Source organism: Haliotis cracherodii, unplaced genomic scaffold (assembly GCF_022045235.1).
Source record: "Haliotis cracherodii isolate W230 unplaced genomic scaffold, xgHalCrac1.p SCAF_14, whole genome shotgun sequence".
Lineage (NCBI taxonomy): Eukaryota > Metazoa > Mollusca > Gastropoda > Lepetellida > Haliotidae > Haliotis > Haliotis cracherodii.
In genome coordinates, this window is record NW_027266269.1 from 28731246 (window position 1) to 28753660 (window position 22415).

The window sequence follows — 22415 nt, forward strand, 5'->3', positions numbered from 1 at the left end:
AAGAGGAAATTACCAGCCAAATGTGTGTTATGTGTTATCTTTATTTTAACACTGACTGTGTTGCAATAGGTTCACCAACCTCCTTCTGAAAGGATAATTGTCATTGTGTTTGAAATATAACCTTCTTCCAGATAGCTTGACAATAATCTTTTCAGTTAACAAAAACAAAAGCATACTTTGTTTTTTCTGGCAAAGAAATATTGTAAAGTACATTCTTTGTTTATTTCATTTGTTTTTACAATAAAAAAACAGGGTTGTTCTAAAACTCAAAATGAGGGAATGGAGATGTATTTGGGCATTTTATATAAATGTGAAAATACACTAGTATTATAAATGAATACATTTTGTACTGCTTGGCCAATATGGTAATATGGTTGGTTTGTTGTTTAACGCCGCACTCAGCAATATTCCAACTATATGACGGCGGTCTGTAAATAATCGAGTCTGGACCAGACAATCCAGTGATTAATATCATGAGCATCGATCCACGCAATTGGGATCGATGACATGCTTTTACCAAGTCAGCGAGTCTGACCACCCGATCCCGTTAGTCGCCTTTTGCAACAAGCATAGTCACCTTTTACGGCAAGCATGGGTTGCTGAAGACCTATTCTATCCCGGATCTTCACGGGTCCAATATGGTCATGGATACATTTTATATGATATGGGAAATTTGATAATGGATAAATTTTGTTTGTTTGTTGTTTAACGCCGCACTAAGAATCATTCCAGATATATGACGGCATTGATTGTAGCCACTGGTCAAATGTGGATATCGTCGACACCAATTCTGATTAATCCGTGTGGTTAATATTAAAGAAAGCACTGACAGGGACACAGGATTCTTACTTTGCTGTTGAAAACTTCTAACATTCCTTTCAAGAACTAATAGAGATCTTTGAGTGAGTGAGTGAGTGAGTTTGGTTTTACTCCGCTTTTAGCAATATTCCAGCAATATCACGGCGGGGGACACCAGAAATGGGCTTCACACATTGTATCCATGTCGGGAAACGAGCCCGGGTCTTCGGCGTGACGCTTGTATCCCGTTCGCATATTCCCTTTAATATAAAATGTATCCAGCTCACATATTCCCTTTAATATAAAATGTATCCAGTTCGCATATTCCCTTTAATATAAAATGTATCCAGCTCACATATTCCCTTTAATACAAAATGTATCCAGTTCACATATTCCCTTTAATATAAAATGTATCTCGTTCGCATATTCCCTTTAATATAAAATGTATCCAGCTCACATATTCCCTTTAATATAAAATGTATCCAGTTCACATATTCCCTTTAATATAAAATGTATCCAGTTGGCATATTCCCTTTAATATAAAATGTATCCAGGTCACATATTCCCTTTAATATAAAATGTATCCAGTTCGCATATTCCCTTTAATATAAAATGTATCCAGTTCGCATATTCCCTTTAATATAAAATGTATCCCGTTCGCATATTCCCTTTAATATAAATATATCCAGTTCTCATATTCCCTTTAATATAAAATGTATCCAGGTCACATATTCCCTTTAATATAAAATGTATCCAGTTCGCATATTCCCTTTTATATAAAATGTATCCAGTTCGCATATTCCCTTTAATATAAAATGTATCCAGTTCGCATATTCCCTTTAATATAAAATGTATCCCGTTCGCATATTCCCTTTAATATAAATGTATCTCGTTCGCATATTCCCTTTAATATAGATGTATCCAGTTCGCATATTCCCTTTAATATAGATGTATCCCGTTCGCATATTCCCTTTAATATAAAATGTATCCAGTTCGCATATTCCCTTTAATATAAAATGTATCTCGTTCGCATATTCCCTTTAATATAAATGTATCCAGTTCGCATATTCCCTTTAATATAAAATGTATCTCGTTCGCATATTCCCTTTAATATAAAATGTATCCAGTTCACATATTCCCTTTAATATAAAATGTATCCAGTTGGCATATTCCCTTTAATATAAATGTATCCCGTTCGCATATTCCCTTTAATATAAATGTATCCAGTTCGCATATTCCCTTTAATATAAAATGTATCCAGTTCACATATTCCCTTTAATATAAAATGTATCCAGTTCGCATATTCACTTTAATATAAAATGTATCCCGTTCGCATATTCCCTTTAATATAAATATATCCAGTTCTCATATTCCCTTTAATATAAAATGTATCCAGGTCACATATTCCCTTTAATATAAAATGTATCCAGTTCGCATATTCCCTTTTATATAAAATGTATCCAGTTCGCATATTCCCTTTAATATAAATTTGTATCCAGTTCGCATATTCCCTTTAATATAAAATGTATCTCGTTCGCATATTCCCTTTAATATAAAATGTATCCAGTTCACATATTCCCTTTAATATAAATGTATCCCGTTCGCATATTCCCTTTAATATAAATGTATCCAGTTCGCATATTCCCTTTAATATAAAATGTATCCAGTTCACATATTCCCTTTAATATAAAATGTATCCAGTTCGCATATTCCCTTTAATATAAAATGTATCCCGTTCGCATATTCCCTTTAATATAAATATATCCAGTTCTCATATTCCCTTTAATATAAAATGTATCCAGGTCACATATTCCCTTTAATATAAAATGTATCCAGTTTGCATATTCCCTTTTATATAAAATGTATCCCGTTCGCATATTCCCTTTAATATAGATGTATCCAATTCGCATATTCCCTTTAATATAGATGTATCCCGTTCGCATATTTAATATAAAAGGGAATATGCGAACGGGATACATCTATATTAAAGGGAATATGCGAACGAGATACATTTATATTAAAGGGAATATGCGAACGGGATACATTTTATATTAAAGGGAATATGCGAACGAGATACATTTTATATTAAAGGGAATATGCGAACTGGATACATTTTATATTAAAGGGAATATGCGAACGGGATACATCTATATTAAAGGGAATATGCGAACTGGATACATCTATATTAAAGGGAATATGCGAACGGGATACATTTTATATTAAAGGGAATATGCGAACGGGATACATTTTATATTAAAGGAATATGTGAGCTTGATACATTTTATATTAAAGGGAATATGCGAACGGGATACATTTTATATTAAAGGGAATATGCGAACGGGATACATTTTATATTAAAGGGAATATGTGAGCTACAGCAAATAATCGGGACAAAAAAGTAAGTTCGTTATATCCGTCAGTTCGTTATAAGCGTGTTCGTTATAAACATAGATAACTGTAAATCATAAACGTGTTTTCATACGTGTTTGTGAATCTCTATCAAATGGTGATGACACCCAGTGTTGGCCAAAACGTATCAAGCCCTACCGGTGGCACCCACCACAGTGAGTGAGTGAGTGAGTTGGGTTTAACGCCGCTTTTAACAGTATTCTAGTTATATCACGGCGTGTCAGCTTCATGTGGGAGGAAAGCCCGAAGTGATGCAGGTCTCAGACGTTTACCACTTCGGTGAAACCCACGAGCACGGGTATGGTGCTGAAAAAAGCTAGAAACATAATCGGGGCGAACCGGGATTCGAACCCACAATCATAGGTTTCTGGCGTGCCCAAGGGACGCAACTCTGCACAGCGAATCGCGGCGCCTTAGACGACTGGGCCACCCGTGCCCCCGCACCCACCACAGACACATGCAAAGACAACATACGCGTTTACCCGAACCAGGGCGGGAACATATGATACGATGAAAATTGCGAATTGTATCAAACTACATTTTGGTCACTGCTCAAATAAATAATGGAAATACTGTTCAAAGAGGCCTTAAACCAAATTCATTATAATTTATGTGGTGAAGTATGGTATGGTAGCATGTGCAGTAAACTACGGTTATAACGAACACGCTTATAACGAACTGACGGATATAACGAACTTATTTTTTGGTCCCGACTACTTGCTGTAGTCATGCTGTACATGTACTTATAACGAACTACGGTTATAACGAACTGAAATAAGTAGTCCCTTTGAGTTCGTTATAACCGTAGTTTACTGTACTGTTCAAAGAGGCGTTAAATCAAATTCATTATAAATGGTGAAGTATGGTATGGTATCATGTACATCCAAATAAGAATGAAACGTTCGTAAAAGAGGTCTGTTTCGTTTTTGTTCCAATCAAGTTCCAATCAAAGCCTTTTTATTATATTTATATTATTATACTTTAAGTAATACTCTCTCTCTTGTGTTATTGTGTCATTTCAATACGTAAATTTGTGTGCTTGTTTCAGTTTAGACATATATGTTCATGTGTTAATTAATACATGTATATCTATAAGCACACATATTCGGATTTCAAAGATTACAGATCCACATCTCTTTCGTAATATATTTATTTAAAAAAGTTTGTTTCCTAAGCTTCATTATCTTAAATCTTTGGACCCAACATAAGACGACTGGGACAAACGCCACCACGTGTATAATCTAGAGGAGGTTTTGTCATTAAATATGCTGTCCTTGCGGATTCGCCACTACTGGTTTAAGACCGCCTCCGTGGTCTTGTGGTAGAGCGTCCGCCCGGAAAGCGGAAGGTCCGGGGTTAGATCCCCGGCCGCGTCATGCAAAAAGACGTTAAAAGATTGTATTTGTTGTTGCCCTGTCTGGCGCTCGGCATTAAGGGGCTAAAACAAGGACTGGTCGGCTCGGAGACAGTATACTGTGTCTGAGTGGGGTATTCATGTTAAACTGCGGCATGGTATCTCAGTGATCTAGCACTATAAATCGGCATCAGTTCGGACTAGTACAAGCAGCCACACACACATACACGTGCATGCACGTCGCTATATAAGTGCAATAATCTTGGTCGCGAATCGACCGTGGAATATTGTCTACCATAGATAGATAGATAGATAGATAGATATATATGGTTGTGTTGGCTGCTTCTTCTATTCCGGAATAATGCCAAATTTATTGTGCTAGCGAACTGCTACCATGTCGCAGTTTAGCATGAATAGCCGACTAAGACATACTTCACTGACTCCGAGCCGACAAGTCCTTAAAGCCGAGCGCCAGGCAGGGTAACAACATGTGCCATCTTTTAACATCTTTTGGTATGATGCGACCGGGAATCGAACCCGTGACCTACCGCTCCCCGGAACGCAGCCCAAGATAGAGTGCATGCACAGAATACCGACACTCACATGATGCAACCTAGTCTGTCTTACAGACCCTGATACAAATATATATCAAATACAGCCCGTGTAAGTCTATACTGTTTGGCAAGTCTAGAATACTTCAGTATCAGGATGAAGAGAGTCACCGGGCTCCCTTTTATTATATATATTTTTTTAAGATAACTGAACAACTGTGTTTTCTGTAAGATATGTTTATTTCAGAGACTAGATGTTAGTCTAGATGCAACCGACAACCCTCGTTGTGTAACCCTTATGTTTTGTCAAGTCGGACTTTCTGTCTCTGACAAAGACAGTGTAAGGCAGTATGTCCATATTTATTCTTCAATGTCTTATCAACACGCTGTTCTGTCAGTAGGTACAAAGTACTGATGTCTGCTTTGTGCCGCTGACAGATGTAGTGCAGAGCTGTGTTTCCAGCGTTGTCAGCTGCGTTCACTCCGACACCTTTCAGAAACAACAGATGAACTGTTCTGACATTCACAACAGCTCCCTGGCACAAGAGGTGCAAGGCTGTCTGTCCATCTTTATTGGTGCTGTGGACATCTGCCCCATGTTTGATCAGCAGTCTGATTGCCCTGGTCTCCTCAGACTCTTCTCCATCTTCAGAACAACCTCGTGTGATGTCTAGTTCCTTTTCATCTATGCCATAATTCTGACACAGATGGTCCAACAATGTCTGCCAATCGTCTGCCGTGTAGACGTTATCAGTTTCGTTCTTTCTGTTCCGACATGCATCTTCGAAGTCTTTGCCTCTCCTATCAATCCCCTCATCTTGATCTTCTCTCTGACAGAGGTAGTGCAAGGCCGTTTCACCATTCTCATCACCCTGATTGACGTGTGCTCCATGATCTATCAACAGATGAATAAGATTCACGTCTACGTCTTGATTCTGACAGGCGTAGTGAAGTGCGGTCTTTCCATATGCAACGGACTTGATATAAGCAACGTTGCTGAAGATGTGCGGCACTATACGGCGAATGCCTATCCTTATACTTCCATCAGCCTTGTTGACGTTGGCACCGTATTTTAGTAGCAATGCAACCACGTCGATACATCCTGCAGTTCCCACCCACTTGATGCTACAATGAAGGAGTGTTACCCCTTCATCAGTTGTGCATTCAACATCAGCCCCATGTTGTAGGAACAGCTCCAGGAACTCTGTATCCCCCATGCTAACAAGTTCATGCAGTATTGTCAGTGAAGTATCGTGTGTGAGACACTTATTGGCACTGGCCCCTCTCTCCAGCAGAATCTTAGATGCGGTGTAATTGCGACATTCAACAGCCATCTGCAGCAGGGTTCTCGAATTTCTGTCTCTCTGGTTGATGCCAACACGATTCCGTGCCTGCAAAAGGATGTAGGTGTGAATTAAAATTGATAATCATATACAACGACAAACGCCGTTGGACAAGATATTCCGTATGTTTCCAGAAAATGACAAGATGTATTAGCTAGTATAGACACGCAGGATTTTATATAACTCAATTGAAGGTGAGGTGAGGTGAAATGGGGTTTAACGTGGCGTCCTGCTTGCACTGATGCCGATTTATAGTGCTCGCCCACTGAGATACCATGCCGCAGTTTAACATGAATACCTCAATCAGACACAGTATACTGACTCCGAGCCGACCAGTCCTTGTTTTAACCCCTTTGTGTTGAGCACCAGGCAGGGTAACAACAAGTACCATTTTTCAACGTCTTTTGGTATGATGCAGTCGGGGATTGAATACCTTCTGCTCTCCGGGCGGACACTCTACCACTAGACCACGGAGGCGGTCCATTTGAAGGTTGAACGATTCCTTCAGATGATATTTTGCAATCAGAATACATGGTAATGTTTGACCAAATGAAATCCTTGCAAACTCTTATTTAAGAAATAAACGAGGTGGAGTTGATTATCGTAAATACAACACGTCAGGGAGAGTGAGCGAGTGAGATGGGTTTAACGCCGCTTTTAACAGTATTCCAGTTATATCACGGCGTGTCAGCTTAATGTGGGAGGAAAGCCCAAATTGATGCAGATGTCACACGTTTACCACTTCGGTGAAACCCACGAGCACGGGTATGGTGCTGACAAACCCAGAAACTTAATCAGAGCGAACCGGGATTCAAACGCACAATCATAGGTTTCTGGCGTGCCCAAGGGACGCAACTCTGACACAGCAAATCGCGGCGCCTTAGACAGGAACTACAGGTTACCTTGGCAAAAAGTGTTTTACAGGTACTTGACCGAATTAACTCTTCACAGATCTTCCTTTCCCAGAACAACTCATGCTGTATCACAGTGTAGTTTCCATGACATATTTCGGTTGTCAACCTTTGCATAAGTGCGTCCATAGCTGAGGGTGATTCTTTGAGGAAGATGAACATAGTTTTTTCCAGTTCCTGAGACACACGTACTTTACATTTTTGCATGATGAGTGAAATAGGAAACTCTTGTGCAGCAAAGAGAGGATCTTTGTTTCCAACTGCTACTGCCACACTCTCATGGATGGAAGGGTGAGAGAATGCTACACCATTTTCACTAGTTTTAAGATAGCTGCCCATTAAACTAGAAACAGTGCTTTGCATCTCTGTTCTCAATGTTGCATCTGTGACGCTTGAGATATCCAATTGTCCACCTGCCTTCAGAAGTATTTTAAAATGTTCAAAACACTTCTCTTTATCAATCAAAACCTGCGTTGTGTAACTGAGGAACTTGAGAGGTGACGAAAAGAACTTGAGAATATCAACTGCATGTCCACTGGCTCGCAGTTCAACGTACATCTCACAGCAATGAGGAAATCCATGCGGACTCCGACTTTCGAGTTTCTTCTTTGTGCTCTCTGGAATGTCGCTTATATAATGTCTGGCAAGATGAAAGTTTAATATTTCAAGTTTTTCCCTATCTGAGTTCAGCTTATCGGGATTGACTATTGCACCATCTCCCAGGATGACATCTCCGTATTTTCCCAGTTGATTTCTTGCAGCTTCTAAAACATTCAGCCTGCTCACAAATATAATGCTTGGAACATTTTTGTGTTCAGTTTCCTTCTTCTGTCGTTCTAAAATTATATGAAACACAGGTAGCCAAGTGCTGAAAGCTCTTTGATCAAAATCAAATGCGCCTAAAACATCATTTATCAAAATAACACTGTTAGGAACGTTCCCGCAGATAAGGAAGAAGTCCTCAGGTGTATCGATCTTAAAAACTTCCTTCCCCTCATCCTGTAGATGTTTTAAGACCATATAAGCAAGAGTTGTCTTCCCATCACCGGCATTTCCCGTCACGGTAACCCATCGGTGGCTTGTTTGAAGCTTCTCAATGATGGTTCCAATGGCAGACACTTTCACCATTCCCCTGTTCCAGATCTCAATGTCTTTCCCTGTTTGGTCTGAAATACAAACTGATATTTTAAAAAAAAGATATGCAGATACAAATTGGTGGGAAGTGCGTAAATATGTGTTTAAGTCTTATTTACTCAAAGACAACGTCATTTATCTATACAGATTATACAGGAATTGCTTATATATTAATTCATTTATTAAGAAACATATATATTGAGGTATTGTTTCACCATTACCTTTTAAATGGCGTAGCCTGTCTTCATCCATGGAATGGTTTACTTAAAGAATGAAAGCAAAACAGTATCAATGGCATTTTAGAAAAAAAACAGCTACCAGAATTTCTGTTTTGTTTGAGTTAAAGTAACGTTTCCAGTCTCATGGATGTTATAATTGGATTCCATTTGTCAAGCTTTCACTACTGTCCGTATCCCCTCCATGCCCCATCTATTACAAAGCGTGTTTCTTTTCATGAACTGTAAGTGATACAATCCCTTAACCCATTATAAGCATTTTACACGTTAAACAGACATGCCTTATGTTCAAAATACCTTCTCGGATTTGTTTTTTGTTGAGGCCAATCAGCAACTGAATGATACTGTTTGACCTTGTAATCACCTGACGTCTTGGGATAATGTACAAGAAATAAATCACAAACCCTGGTATTGTACCGTGAAACTAAAATTGTAAAGAACCGCCAGTTGATATCAAAATATAACTCATTTGCCTCGAAAGTCAGTGTTAACACCGACAAAGTACGGGGAATAATGAACAATGATATTATTGGTTTTTATGTACAATTTAGTCTTCCACATAAACATGACATGACGTAACCTTCTTTGCATAGTCTTGCAACTTACTGAATACAGCCAACGAAATTGTATTAAGTGTCAAGTATGTTTTGTGGAAATATCATTCATGGATACCATGGTACCATCACGGGTAGAATAGGTCTTCAGCAAACCATGCTTGCCGTAAAAGGCGACAATGCTTGTCGTAAGAGGCGACTTACGGCATCGGGTGGTCAGGCTCGCTGACTTGGTTGATGCATGTCATCGTATCCCAATTACGTGGATCGATGCTCATGATATCAATCACTGTTTTGTCTGGTCCAGACTCGATTATTTTCAGACCGCCGCAATATAGCTGGAATATGTCTGAGTGAGGCGTTAAACAACAAACACACAACAAATCATTCATGAATAGAGGTTTAAGATTGGATTATCTGAAATAATAATGTTTTGTCTATTCTACCATTTCACGGAACTTTCATAAGTCATAAAACAGCAGATTGGTTGTACATGTAGCTGTGTGGTTTCGTTGACACGATGCTGGCATGGATTCTGATGATCATGCTTGTTCTGTTATATGACGTGACCTGGCATCACTAAAGTGCACATGAATATACCAAGCATGTCTATGTTAAAGAAATATAATCCAATGATAGGTAAATAAGGTATTGTCTTGGTCGACATACTATTTTTTAACTTTTAACGAAGAGCGAAGCAATTTTGGATTGTTTGTGTACATTCTGCCGATGTGTAAATATTTATTTTAATGCTGTTTGGAAGTATAAACACGATAAAAGAAAACGAATAGAATGGTTGAGGTTCATATTAGCTCAAGATTAAATATATATTCGACCAAAACCCATAGACTGTTTTTTGTCATCACCTTAAACCCTGCCACAGCGATCATGTTGCTGGTTGTAGAAATGAGGTCGTAATTATTTATAATTTCCAAGCCAATCACATATAGTGTATAATTGATCATTGAGCCCATCGCGTTACTCGAAAGTCAGGTTTTCTCGGTAAGCAATTCATCCACATCTCTCGCCCATTGGGATAAAATGCAAATATCCATTTTGTTGACGAGGTGATAACAGTGAGTAAGTGAGTATGGTTTCACACCGCTTTTAGCAATATACCAGCAATATCACGGCGGGGGACACCAGAAATGTGCTTCACACATTGTCGGGAATCAAACCCGGATCTTCGGCGTGACGAGCGAATGCTCTAACCACTAGGCTACCCGACATCTCCAGGTGATAACATATTCATTACGTTCATATATGCCCAGACATATAAAGCTACTAAATGATACGAAGCGTGTAAGAGTTCAAGTGAAGACCTACCATTAAGCGTCCCTTGGTGGATTCCGATGGCGTACACGCTGTGGGCAGTTCCTTGGTTCCCGGTGACGTTGACGGACATACCTGGATGGACAACATGGTGTGATCAAGAGGCTTACAAGTAGGAGACCCGAGAAGATCCGGGGTAGAATAGGTCTTCAGCAACCCATGCTTGCCGTAAAGGGGGACTATGCTTGTCGTAAGTGGCGACTAACGGGATCGGGTGGTCAGGCTCACTGACTTGGTTGATTCATGTTATCGTGTCCCAGTTACGTGGATCGATGCTCATGATGTCAATCGCTGGATTGTCTGGTCCAGATACGATTATTTACAGACCGTCGTCATATAGCTGGAATATTGCCGAATGCGGCGTTAAGCAACAAACAAAAGACAAACAAGTACAAGTATTTACACGTCGATTAGTACGTGAAGGATCAGTACAGCCCATGTCAAGTTATGCAGGGGCTTGAGTATGGTGTGTTACACTCTTTTCTTTCAATACGTAGACACAAATGTAGAAATGATAACCGGAATAACATATAAGTTACGACTATGTCATGGACAAACTGGACTTAATGGCTTTATTGACTCATTATATTTATATCTGTTTTGTATTTTCAGCAGAAGAAGCTATCAGTATTCAAGTACGATTGAAGTTTAATTTTTTAAAATTTATTGTTCAAATCAGTACTGTTCAAAATTTAAATCAGCCATAATCATACAAATCAAAGTGCGTGAGTGAGTATGGTTTTACGCCGTTTTTAGCACTAATCCAGCAATATCACGGCGGGGGACACCAGAAATGGGCTTCACACATTGTACCATGTCGGGAATCGATCCCGGGTCTTCAGCGTGACGAGCGAACGCTTTAACCACTAGGCTACCCGACCGCCCCTACATATCAAAGAATAATGCTGTAATGTTTTGTGTAACACTACTGAGGGAGTTTAACAGAAACCTTCAGGGTTCTGTGTGATCGCTGAACAGATTATTCCTCCAGGGTCTGGTCACTGTTTGGTGTCGCTGTCTGATCACCACAGGTAGAAAGTCTTTATGTAGTGATACCAGTGTCAACACGTGTCTTACCTTTCTCCGCCATGTTTGCTCCCCAGCCTTGTTTGTTCTGAAACAGAATGGCAGTTTTGAAATCCTAGCATTCTAACGTCTTTCTCCTTTGTATTTTTTCATACATATATTCAATACATTTAATTATTTTGAGATAACTTAATGTCAAAAAAGGGTCCATGCTACAAGCATGCGACGTATGATGTACATCTGTGGTTTTAAAACATGGTATATTCGTCTTATGTTGCCATCTGAAAGCATAAAAATATAGAACATGAAACAGTATTTCTCGTTTTATTTAAGGTCAATGATATTTACATAAATAATCCAAATTCACATATATTACAAAAGCCCTGCCTTGAGACCAACTGAGCTTACAATTTCCCATCATGACTGATGTTGTGTTGCAAGTCCTCCTATTGAATATACTTCCAAAATGTTGACTTCTGAAAACCTACCTACTAACCTACCTACCTAAACGAACATGCTCGCACACACGAACACACACACAACCACACACGAACACACACACGAACACACACACACACACACACACACACACACACACACACTCACTCACTCACTCACTCACTCACTCACTCACTCACACACACACACACACACACACACTCACTCACTCACTCACTCACTCACTCACTCACTCACACACACTCACACATGGGGCACTAGTGACCCAGTCGTCTGAGGCGCGACGATTAGCTGAGCAGAGTTGTGTCCCTTGGGCACCCCAGAAAGCTATGATTATCCACCCATCCATCCACACACACACACACACACACACACACACACACACACACACACACACACACACACACACACGCATACACACACACGCATACATTCACACGCTAGCAAGCACATACATAAATGTACACATACACACGCACATACATACATACATACATACATACATACATACATACGCACGCACATATATTCACACATACACACGCATATACATACATACACACACACATGCTGCACGTGGGCTATATTCATGAACAAAGTTTTAGTTCTCGTTCTACTTCATACGTATGTTTTCACACCTGTTCAAATTGCCAATAATTTACAAATTTAAACAGGTATTTATTTATGTCACTAATAAAACGAATCTAGACATTTAGCCATCGACATAAAGGTATATGTTCCCATGTAATTATCAATGTAATTACATGACCTGTACACCGTTATAACATGTGCACATAACAAACACACACACGCACGCACACACATACACGCACACACACACACACACACACACACACACACACACACACACACACACACACACACATACACGTATATGTATATGTATATTCTGCACGTGGGCTATATTCATGAACGAAGTTTCATTTCTCGTTCTACTTCAGGTAATCATCACAGAAAGTTAACCATGTTAAGAATCGCATCAACTTGAAACAATACAGTTCTTAGTTACTGTATGGGTGTCATTTATGGGTATGGAATAGTAACCCTATAGAAATTACTACTGAACTGTCTTTTGTAATATTCTTGTTCCATCACTGCAGTGTTTCAGTCGATTAATTAGCATATGATAGCGTTTTGTCTAAAAATATGCGATATACATGGCATTGCCGCATTCTTATCGATTTGAATTGAGAGACGATATATAACACAATAATGACGTTTACAGACACACCCACTCATGTAGACCCTCTTCATTATGTTCGTCAATATACACATTCTCTTTGCGCGAACTGTTTTCAACACAGAGCTGCATCAGAAGCACGGTGATGGAAGAAAAGCATGTTGGAGCACACCCAGAATGTATCAGGGACACAGGTATACATGTGTTTAAATGAATAAATGTGTCAGGTAATCGTTATAGCTGCTGTGTCACTACAACACTGTACATGTAAAGTAGGTCATCAACACAACGCTGGAACAGTAAACCTTTGTGTTCAACTATCCTGAATACTTACATCTGTCAGAGGCAGGGCAGTTCTCTTACTCCTTTGTTGTTCTCACTGCAGACTCGTTAAACCATCATTTAGCTCAATATCGGGAGTAAAAACCATAAGATGTTGTTGTGACTGGCGGGTATATCACGTGACATGTGAGGAGGGTATATAGAGAGAGGGGTGTGTAGAGGGATTACAATTTTTGTGATCAACTACAAAGGAAAGTTTGATCTTAATAATTCATGTTATTAGGTCCCTTGACCTAGATAAATACGTAATGCAAACCACAGTCGACCCTCTGTTTTCACTATCCTGATGGACTGGCGCCTTGAGTAATCTACAGTTGGAACAGGCTGTGTGATAGAGAGTGTTAACTTGATATACGTGGCATAAAATAGTTAACTGTCCTGTGACTGCTTGGAGTGAGTGAGTATGGTTTTACGCCGCGTTTAGCAATATTCAAGCAATATCACGGCGGGAGACACCAGAAATGGGCTTCACACATTGTACCAATGTCGGGAATCGAACCTGGCTCTTCGGCGTGACGAGCTAACGCTTTAACCACTAGGCTACCCGACCGCCCCGTGACTGCTTGGAGGGATATGAATGTTGACATGCTGTAATAATGTAACTACTTAACGGTGGTATGACTATTCATCAGGGGTCCATCTGATTCACAATACCAGAATAGATTGTGAATAAACACAAATTAAATCTTCTTTATTTTGACATAAAACACATATTTTATATGAACAGCCACTGAAAGGATAATATGTACATTATGTGAGTTGAGGGCATTAATCATTAACAAAACTGAAGTAACTTTGGGTATCTGAGGATCTGCAATTTACAATATGTCCACAGAGTAATAGTTATTTGTTTTGTAGTCATAAACACTTCTCGTTACTGAAACATTATCTGGAAGATAATGTTCACCAATTGTCACGTCACACCATCATCACAGATAAAATCTCGGTAACGGTCAGTTCTTTCAGACCCGTGAAGATTCCGGGGTAGAATAGGTCTTCAGCAACCCATGCTTTCCGTAAAAGGTGACTATGCTTGGCGTAAAATGCGACTAACGGGGTCGGGTGGTCAGGCTTGCTGACTTGGTTGATGCATGTCATCGATCCCAATTGCGTGGATCGATGCTCATGATATAAATCACTGGATTGTCTGGTCCAGACTCGATTATTTACAGGCCGCCGTCATATAGCTGGAATATTGCTGAGTGCGTCGTTAAACAACAAAGCAACCATTACAATCAGCCCATAAAATGAATTTGCAGGGCTCACCATTGTTGTGTCTGATTTTTAATGACTGTTTCTCCAGTCTATCTGTCATGTTCCTCAGTAGAAACAACGTAGTGATATCCACGTTACGCCTCTGACAGATGTAGTGCAACGGTGTGTTTCCATCATCATCAGCAACATCCACATGAAAACTATGTACTAGCATCAGATGAACTGTTCCGACATCAACATGAGATCTCTGACACAGCAGATGAAAGGCTATCTGCCCATGCTTATTCCTCTGACAAACTTTTGCCCCCCTTGTGATCTCTTCGGTATCCAGCCTCATAATCACGTAGAGCACGTTTTAGCTCTTCTTCATCCGTTCCATATTTCTGACACAGATGGTCCACTAACGTGTCCTCGTTGTCCGCCTTGAAGACAGTATCCCTTTGGTACGTTCTGACCAGAGATAGCGATTCATATAAAAGGGGGCGCTTCCAACCAGCTATTTCAATCCCGTGATCTCGATCTTCTCTTAGACATAGGTAATGCAAAGCCGTCTCTCCATTCTCATCAACCCTATTCATGTGTGCTCCTTGATCAATTAGCAGGCGAATTATATTGGCATCTACATCTCGATTCTTACATGCATAATGAAGTACAGTCTCCCCATAAGCCATAATCCTGACAATACGATGTGGGTCTTTTTCGAGGATGCTTTGGGCTATACCGGCAAGAAAACTCTTTGTGTCTTGTTTTGGAGATATATTTACATTTGCCCCACGTTCCAGTAGTATCTTTGCTGCAGTGTAGTTGTGACACCCAACAGTTGCATGGAGCAGCGTTCTCCCTGTACTGTCTCTCTGGTTGATACCAACACACTTCCATGCCTGCAACAGAATTTATGCAGGAATAAAATATTACTGTTTCACACATCCCAAACTTGACATATTTCTCGTCAGCTCTCTTCAATGAAGATCGCCATGTGTGCGGATTGTTCAAAAATATCTTATTTTTCTCTCGTCAGTTCGTAATATATTAAAAACATAGTTTCGAAACCTTTCAGAGTCGGAAAATGAGTCCAAATGTCTGATGTCATGTGTCTCTGATATATATTTGAACTGAAGCTTGAAAATTGTATTTTTTATGTTCCGAAGATACTGTAGTTTTAAAATATAATGAGAAGTGAAAATGTGAATTTCCGCCCATGAGGTCCCTTATATCCTGGCGGGTCACATGTGCATGTATGATGTATTCCGAATCTTGGCAATGTGACGCTCAGTATTTCTTTTGGCTCTAGGTGAGGTGAGGTGAAATGGGGTTTAACGTCACGTCCAAGATTATTGCACTTATGTAGCGACGTGCATGTACGTGTGTGTGTTTGTGTGGCTGCTTGTACTAAATTGTTTGATAGGCATTACTTAGAAGTTGACGGATGACAAGATAGACACAATTTTTATGGATAACAACTTCTTTAATACTGTAAAAGGCGACGTTTCGATATAGATCCTTATATCGTTGTCAAGCAGGATGTCCCTCATTCAGTCTTGCTTGACAACGGTATAAGGATCTATACCGAAACGTCGCCTTTTACAGTATTAAAGAAGTTGTTATCCATACAAATTGTGTCTATCTTGCTTGTACTAGTCCGGACTGATGCCGATTTATAGTACAAGCTCACTGAGATACCATGCCGCAGTTTAACATGAATACCCCACTCAGACACAGTATACTGACTCCGAGCCGACCAGTCCTTGTTTTAGCCCCTTAATGCCGAGCGCCAGACAGGGTAACAAGAAGTACCATCTTTTAACGTCTTTTGGTATGACGCGGTCGGGGATCGAACCCCGGACCTTCCGCTCTCTCGGCTTGTCCCGGAATAACACGAGTTGGTCACGAATGTGGTACTATATGTGTTAAGCTCATTTCCGGTGTTCCCCGCGTGTTATTGCTGGGATATTGCTAGAAGCGGCGTAAAACCAAACTCACTCACTATTGCTTCGGTCCGTGTCCTGCTCATTTTCAAATATTAACAGAAAGCCTGAAAGCCTCCATAAGGTTCCAGGGTTCGAATCCCGGTTCGACCCGATTATGTTTCTAGGTTTGTCAGCACCATACCCGTGCTCGTGGGTTTCACCGAAGTGGTAAACGTCTGAGACCTGCATCACTTCGGGCTTTCCTCACACATTAAGCTGACACGCCGTGATATAACTGAAATACTGTTAAAAGCGGCGTAAAACCCAACTTACTCACTCACTCACTCACTCACTCACTCCATAAGGATCCTTTTAATACATTTCGGACTTAAGAATAGTATTAGTGTTATTACAATCCCCAAACAAGCAAGTGTTTGAATGGGCAAAGGTTGAACCTGTCATGCAAATTAATAATTTATAACTATCTATACATTTACTAAAAGATTTGCTTATTTCTTCAATTATAAAGATTAAAATGATGGACCAAAAGCAGGGTATGAAACTCCCAAAGATTTCAGCCAGACCACAGGACTGGCTAGCTGAAATACTTGCCAGCCCTGACCAAAACCTGCCTGCCCACTATAATCATATGTTTCTCAGGATTATTTAATTAAAACTTTAAATCGAATTCATTGAACATGAAGTAATGCAAGAAAAGAAATAGCAAACACTTTTTTCGGTCAGATTTGTATTTAATATCCTAGAATACATCATGTAAATATCCTTATTCCTAAATAGGGCCTAAATTTTAGGTTGTCTAAAAGCTAACGGGGTTTCTTTTTGGTTACATTTTATCATTTATCTTTACATGTGAATTAATGTTTATCAACGGGAAATATTTCGAATATATTCACATATGAAATATAACCAGACCGTCGGGCAGGGGGATTTGAAAATCTGGCAGCCGGAGTTGAAATCAACCCGTCTCGGACGGTCGGGCAGGCAGGTATTTCGCACGCTGCCAAAAGGTGCCGTCATCATTGTCATTTTGGTAATTCAAAGATATTCTGATGGCAATCAGTGTAAAAAGAAATAATAGATTAAGGATGTCCGCGGTTCTAAATTCAGAGTATTTTACTTTTTCAGAGATATGTATATTTCAAATATAGACAGTTTAACTAACTTTCCTTTGAAAAAGTCTTTTGAGTTTGGCGAAATTGTTAAGTCACCGCTGCAATACGCGATTCCGCGGTCGCGGATTTTGCAGAAATCCCCACTCGGCGCAGACAGTATACCGATATATCTTGCAGAAAATCATATTCTGCAGAACTCGTTCAGAATTTTGCATTTATCTGCAACAGTATCGTCAAATACACTGCAGATTTTTTCACGAAGGTCGAAAACTGGTTTAAACGTGTAGACGGATATTTATTTCCTTTTGAAGTGAAGCTGGCTTTTGTGTTATTGCTTACCGAAAGTGTATGCATATCTGCACTAGCGTTCGCCAGATTCACTTCAATAAGCTATTCTAGCCGTGGATACGTTTATTATGAAAATATCTGCCACAAGCCAAACAGGTGCAACGCTACGACATTCACATAAACTATAAGCTTAATAAATAATAACGTGCTACGTAATTCATACTTTACTGCAGAGATATAGGTGTGAAGCACGAAACGGCGTTACTGTCATTCAATAGTGCTGGAAGCAAGACGCGACCTATCGTAAAATGGCATCTTCCCGCTGCAAAGGTGTTAAATCCAGTTAACACCTTTGCCGCGGGAAGATATAAATTTGGGAATTTAACTTTTTATTTGTCCGATATATAACTCCCTATTTTGGACGATTGGCTTTGATTTGCTTAAGTCAAAATCCTAATGCGACCAAGGTGGTAGAATGAGCTGGGGTTCTGAGTCAGTATACCATCCACGTGTTGTGTATCCGCTTGCTCTGGCTCATGGGGAGGTACCATATGGAACAGCACTGCATGACGGGGGGGGGGGGGGAGGGGGGGGGGGGGGGGGCTACTGATCTTGTGACCACATGGGGTCATTGGGGCCGAGGCGTGCACGCAAGGATGATGCCGACAGTTTAAGAAAGAGCAGAGAACACAAAATTATACGGGCAGGCTGTTCTGTAGACTAACATCTAGTCTCTGAAATGAACATATCTTACAGAAAAACAACAACAACAACAACAAAAACAGTTGTTAAATTATCTTCATAAAAATATAGTCAAAAGGAGCCCAGAGACTCTCTTCAATTTTAGATACAATCATCTAGACTTGCCAAACATTATAGACTTGCAGGGGCTTATTTGATATATATTTGTATCAGGGTCTGTGAGACAGACTATAACTGTAATTCTACAGTAGATATACAGGTTCTGAAGCAATTTTCTTTTCTGGATTCGTGACCTCGGAAGACTCGATTTACTACCATTCATCTCTTTTACTTTACATGCACACCCAACTAATTTTCAAAATGCCGTGCAAGGGAGGTAATTTTATCGCCCACACTCCTAACAGCGATATGCGTAGGTGGGCCTATGGTTATACGCATGTGTTTCAATAACAAGTCGCTGTTTGGAGCTTGCAAGCGCATACATTCCGGAAGCAAAGCGTTAGTTGAGAGCACACCTCAGCGAAAGTACGAGTTGATACAAAAGGAAAAGAGATTTCAGTTTTCCATCAAAACGGTAAGACTTAATGATGATTCCTACTTTTGGAAAGTGTTGTGTAGTTTTGTTTTACAACAAGGAAGACACGGTAGAGACAATCACAACTGACAGCCACTGAAGTCTGAACAGGACCTGCCCGCTGGCGAACGCGGATCGGTACTTTAATGGCTTTAAATACGACCCCAGTTCACAATTGATCGCCTTTAACGTTACGATTATCGCAGCTCTCATAACACCATTATTACTTAGACTGACTTCATGTCTTTTTCCCTCCTAGTCGTCATAGTCACGTGGTCATTTCAACAGTTGTCGCCTCCCCCCCCCCCCCCCCCCCCCCCCAAGTGGATGTACTCGCAGGCAGTGTCTATTACGTCATTAGACTGGTGTTGGGCGTGTGCCTTCCTGCTACCATAGAAAGTCACGTCAACATTCAACCAGTTCAATCTAGCTTAAGTTCTTTGTCACTGTTGTTTTAACAGTAAACAATAGAATTGTGTAATCAATAACAACGGCGAAGAAAGAAGCGGAAAAATTGCGACATGCCTAGGTCATATTCGTACCATGACTCAGATGGGATTGTATGTTAATGTAGTTTCGGTTTTATATTGCATTGTCTAGTAGCTACAGTGTATTTTAGTATACACTACATTGCAGCCTGCACAGAAGTGGCCTGGTCTGGATTGGAGTGCACTTATTCCTATACAACACAGACAGACGAATTAGGTGAATGATTTGTCATCATTATATAGAGTTTGTTTGTTGTTAAATGCCGCACTCAGTGATATTCCAGCTGTATGAACATGAACATGATGAAGGCGATCTCTAAATAGAAAGGGAAAGATACAGAGCTCCAGATAAGCTTTTGGTGTTGTGGGTATTTTACCCATGCATTTTAAAATCATTGGGTATCAGTAATTCTATCTGGGTATTCAAATTTCTGTTACCCGCTAGTTTTTACACATGTGGGTATTTAAGTTAAATATTTAAAAACGCTATTCATCTAGTCACTGCAAACTGGTGTCGCGTGGGTTCGAGAGCTTTAAAGGACTCAAAAATACCATGATACTTCCACACGAAAGTGTGATGGAAAATGATCATGATGTAACTGTCATCGTGGGGTTTGGCAAGGGTGACGGAATGCCCATTTATAATTTCAAAATAAGTTGCTGATTTGCTAATCGAATACGCAGGGTTACTTCACAATATTTTGAATATACGCACAAGTTTTATTTTTGTAGCGTATCTGTAGTATTCGTTGCGTATTTGATACGCTTGGATTTTGTTTTACTGCATATTTCTGCATTTCTGATGCGTATTTTACACAGATACGCAGTTTTTCTGGAGCTCTGAGGATAGGGAATAACATTACAAGGACCTTAACAGGATGTGACTTTTGTGTATTCAATTCAATGGGTTATTATATGAAAGGCGACTAACGGGATCGGGTGGTCAGACTCACTGACTTGGTTAAAACATGACATCAGTCACAATTGCGTGAATCGATGCTCATGATGTCAATCACTGGACTGTCTGGTCCAGACTCGATTATTTGCAGACCGCAGTCATATAGCTGGAATATTGCTGAGTGCGGCGTTAAACAACAAACAAACAAGACATTAAAGGCCATTGGTCCATCAACAAATTAGTTACAAGGACATATTAACAGTAATATTAACATATATAGTATAGTATCAAGACAACTACAACTGACATCATATGAATGCATGATGAATGTATAAAGATACTTGCAGTGGAACATTTTACTTTTGTTTGACAGCAGACATACAATGTTATTAGTCAAGAATTAACACCAGGTACTTTATTTGATGAACTAGCATACCCCCATGCTCTCACAATACCCAATTTTGCATCTTCAATACGTCGAGAATAACGGAAAATCACTTCATTGCTGTGTAGATTAATGTACCATGAATGAAACAAAATGGCGGACGTCTCCCCACTGTGATATCACAGCTACAGCAAGGCCCCTAGCTGGGATTTCAATATGGCTAAGTGCTGGCAATGGGATTAGGGCAGTTTCCTGCATTTTAGATAACCATGAAATCACATATGACTGTTTTTTTGTGTGTGTAAATATGTACTTTGTAAGACTATTTAATATGTTCTAAGAAGTTTGGATTCAATAGCTCTCCTTTTATGATTGTTTCACAAAGTAGACCTGGGCCCACTTGCACAAAGCGGTCTTAGCGCTAAGATGTTCGTAACTCCCATACTTTTATAGTCATAGCGCTAAGATCGCATTGTGCAAGTGATCCCAGGAGATTCAGAAGCTGAAAAATTTTATAATCAATCTCGATGAAAAGGAAGGGTCTAAATTTCTATGTTACAACTGCTTATTATCAAGCTCATTATGAAATCATGTTCCCTGATTTCAATGGTGAATGAAAAATTATTATTCTTGTTGGCACAGTTTAATTCCAAAGTTGTTATCGAGTATAATCACACTTGTATAATGAAAACATTTCTATCTCTGTACAAATAGGGACCGCTTCAGTGGTCTAGTGGTAGAGCATCTTCCCAGAGACCGGAAGGTCCGGGGTTCGATTCCCGTCCGCGTCATACCAAAAGATGTTAAAAGATTGGTACTAGTCATTACCCCCGTCTGGCACTCGGCATTAAGAGGCTAAAACGAGGACTGGTCGGCTCGGAGTCAGTATACTGTGTCTGAGTGGGGTATTCATGTTAAACTGCGGCATGGTATCTCAGTGTGCTAGCACAATAAATCGACATCAGTCCGGAATAGTACAAGCAGCCACACATACGCGTGCATGCACGGTGCTATATAAGTGCAATAATCTTGGACGGACGTTAAACCTCATTTCACCTAGTGGTGTAACGATACATCAAACTATCGATTGATTGCGATTGCTTGTCTCACGATAGTACACTATCGATTGCAACTTGAAACAATCGATACTATTGGCGATAGTTTGTCTAACTATC

The 22415-nt window shown here is 39.9% G+C and overlaps 2 protein-coding genes and 1 pseudogene across 2 annotated transcripts in view; 1 reads left to right on the forward strand and 2 right to left on the reverse strand.

Annotated features, from left to right (window-relative positions):
* Positions 1-5399: 5399 nt before the first annotated feature.
* LOC139460687 (uncharacterized) lies at positions 5400-13751 on the reverse strand. Its single transcript, XM_071242165.1, has 6 exons — positions 13643-13751; positions 11700-11736; positions 10617-10697; positions 8722-8763; positions 7358-8532; positions 5400-6503 (listed from the first exon to the last, which is right to left on the reverse strand). Exons 2-6 carry the CDS (start codon positions 11710-11712, stop codon positions 5409-5411), a joined length of 2406 nt encoding a protein of 801 aa, XP_071098266.1. The 5' UTR covers positions 11713-11736; positions 13643-13751; the 3' UTR covers positions 5400-5408.
* LOC139460341 (serine/threonine-protein phosphatase 6 regulatory ankyrin repeat subunit A-like) lies at positions 13589-17819 on the reverse strand (annotated as a pseudogene).
* A 1541-nt stretch (positions 17820-19360) lies between these two features.
* Positions 19361-22415, forward strand: part of LOC139461164 (uncharacterized) — a 45715-nt gene continuing 42660 nt past the window's right edge. The window contains exon 1 of the mRNA XM_071242731.1: positions 19361-19469. The gene's annotated coding sequence lies outside the window, so the exon portion shown is untranslated. The remainder of the gene's footprint in view (positions 19470-22415) is intronic.

Coding starts and splice junctions, on each gene's coding strand:
- LOC139460687 (XM_071242165.1), bottom strand. Junction 8,533..8,721: donor CAGGCTACGCCATTTAAAAG/GTAATGGTGAAA, acceptor TTTGTATTTCAG/ACCAAACAGGGAAAGACATT. Junction 6,504..7,357: donor GTAAAACACTTTTTGCCAAG/GTAACCTGTAGT, acceptor ATCCTTTTGCAG/GCACGGAATCGTGTTGGCAT.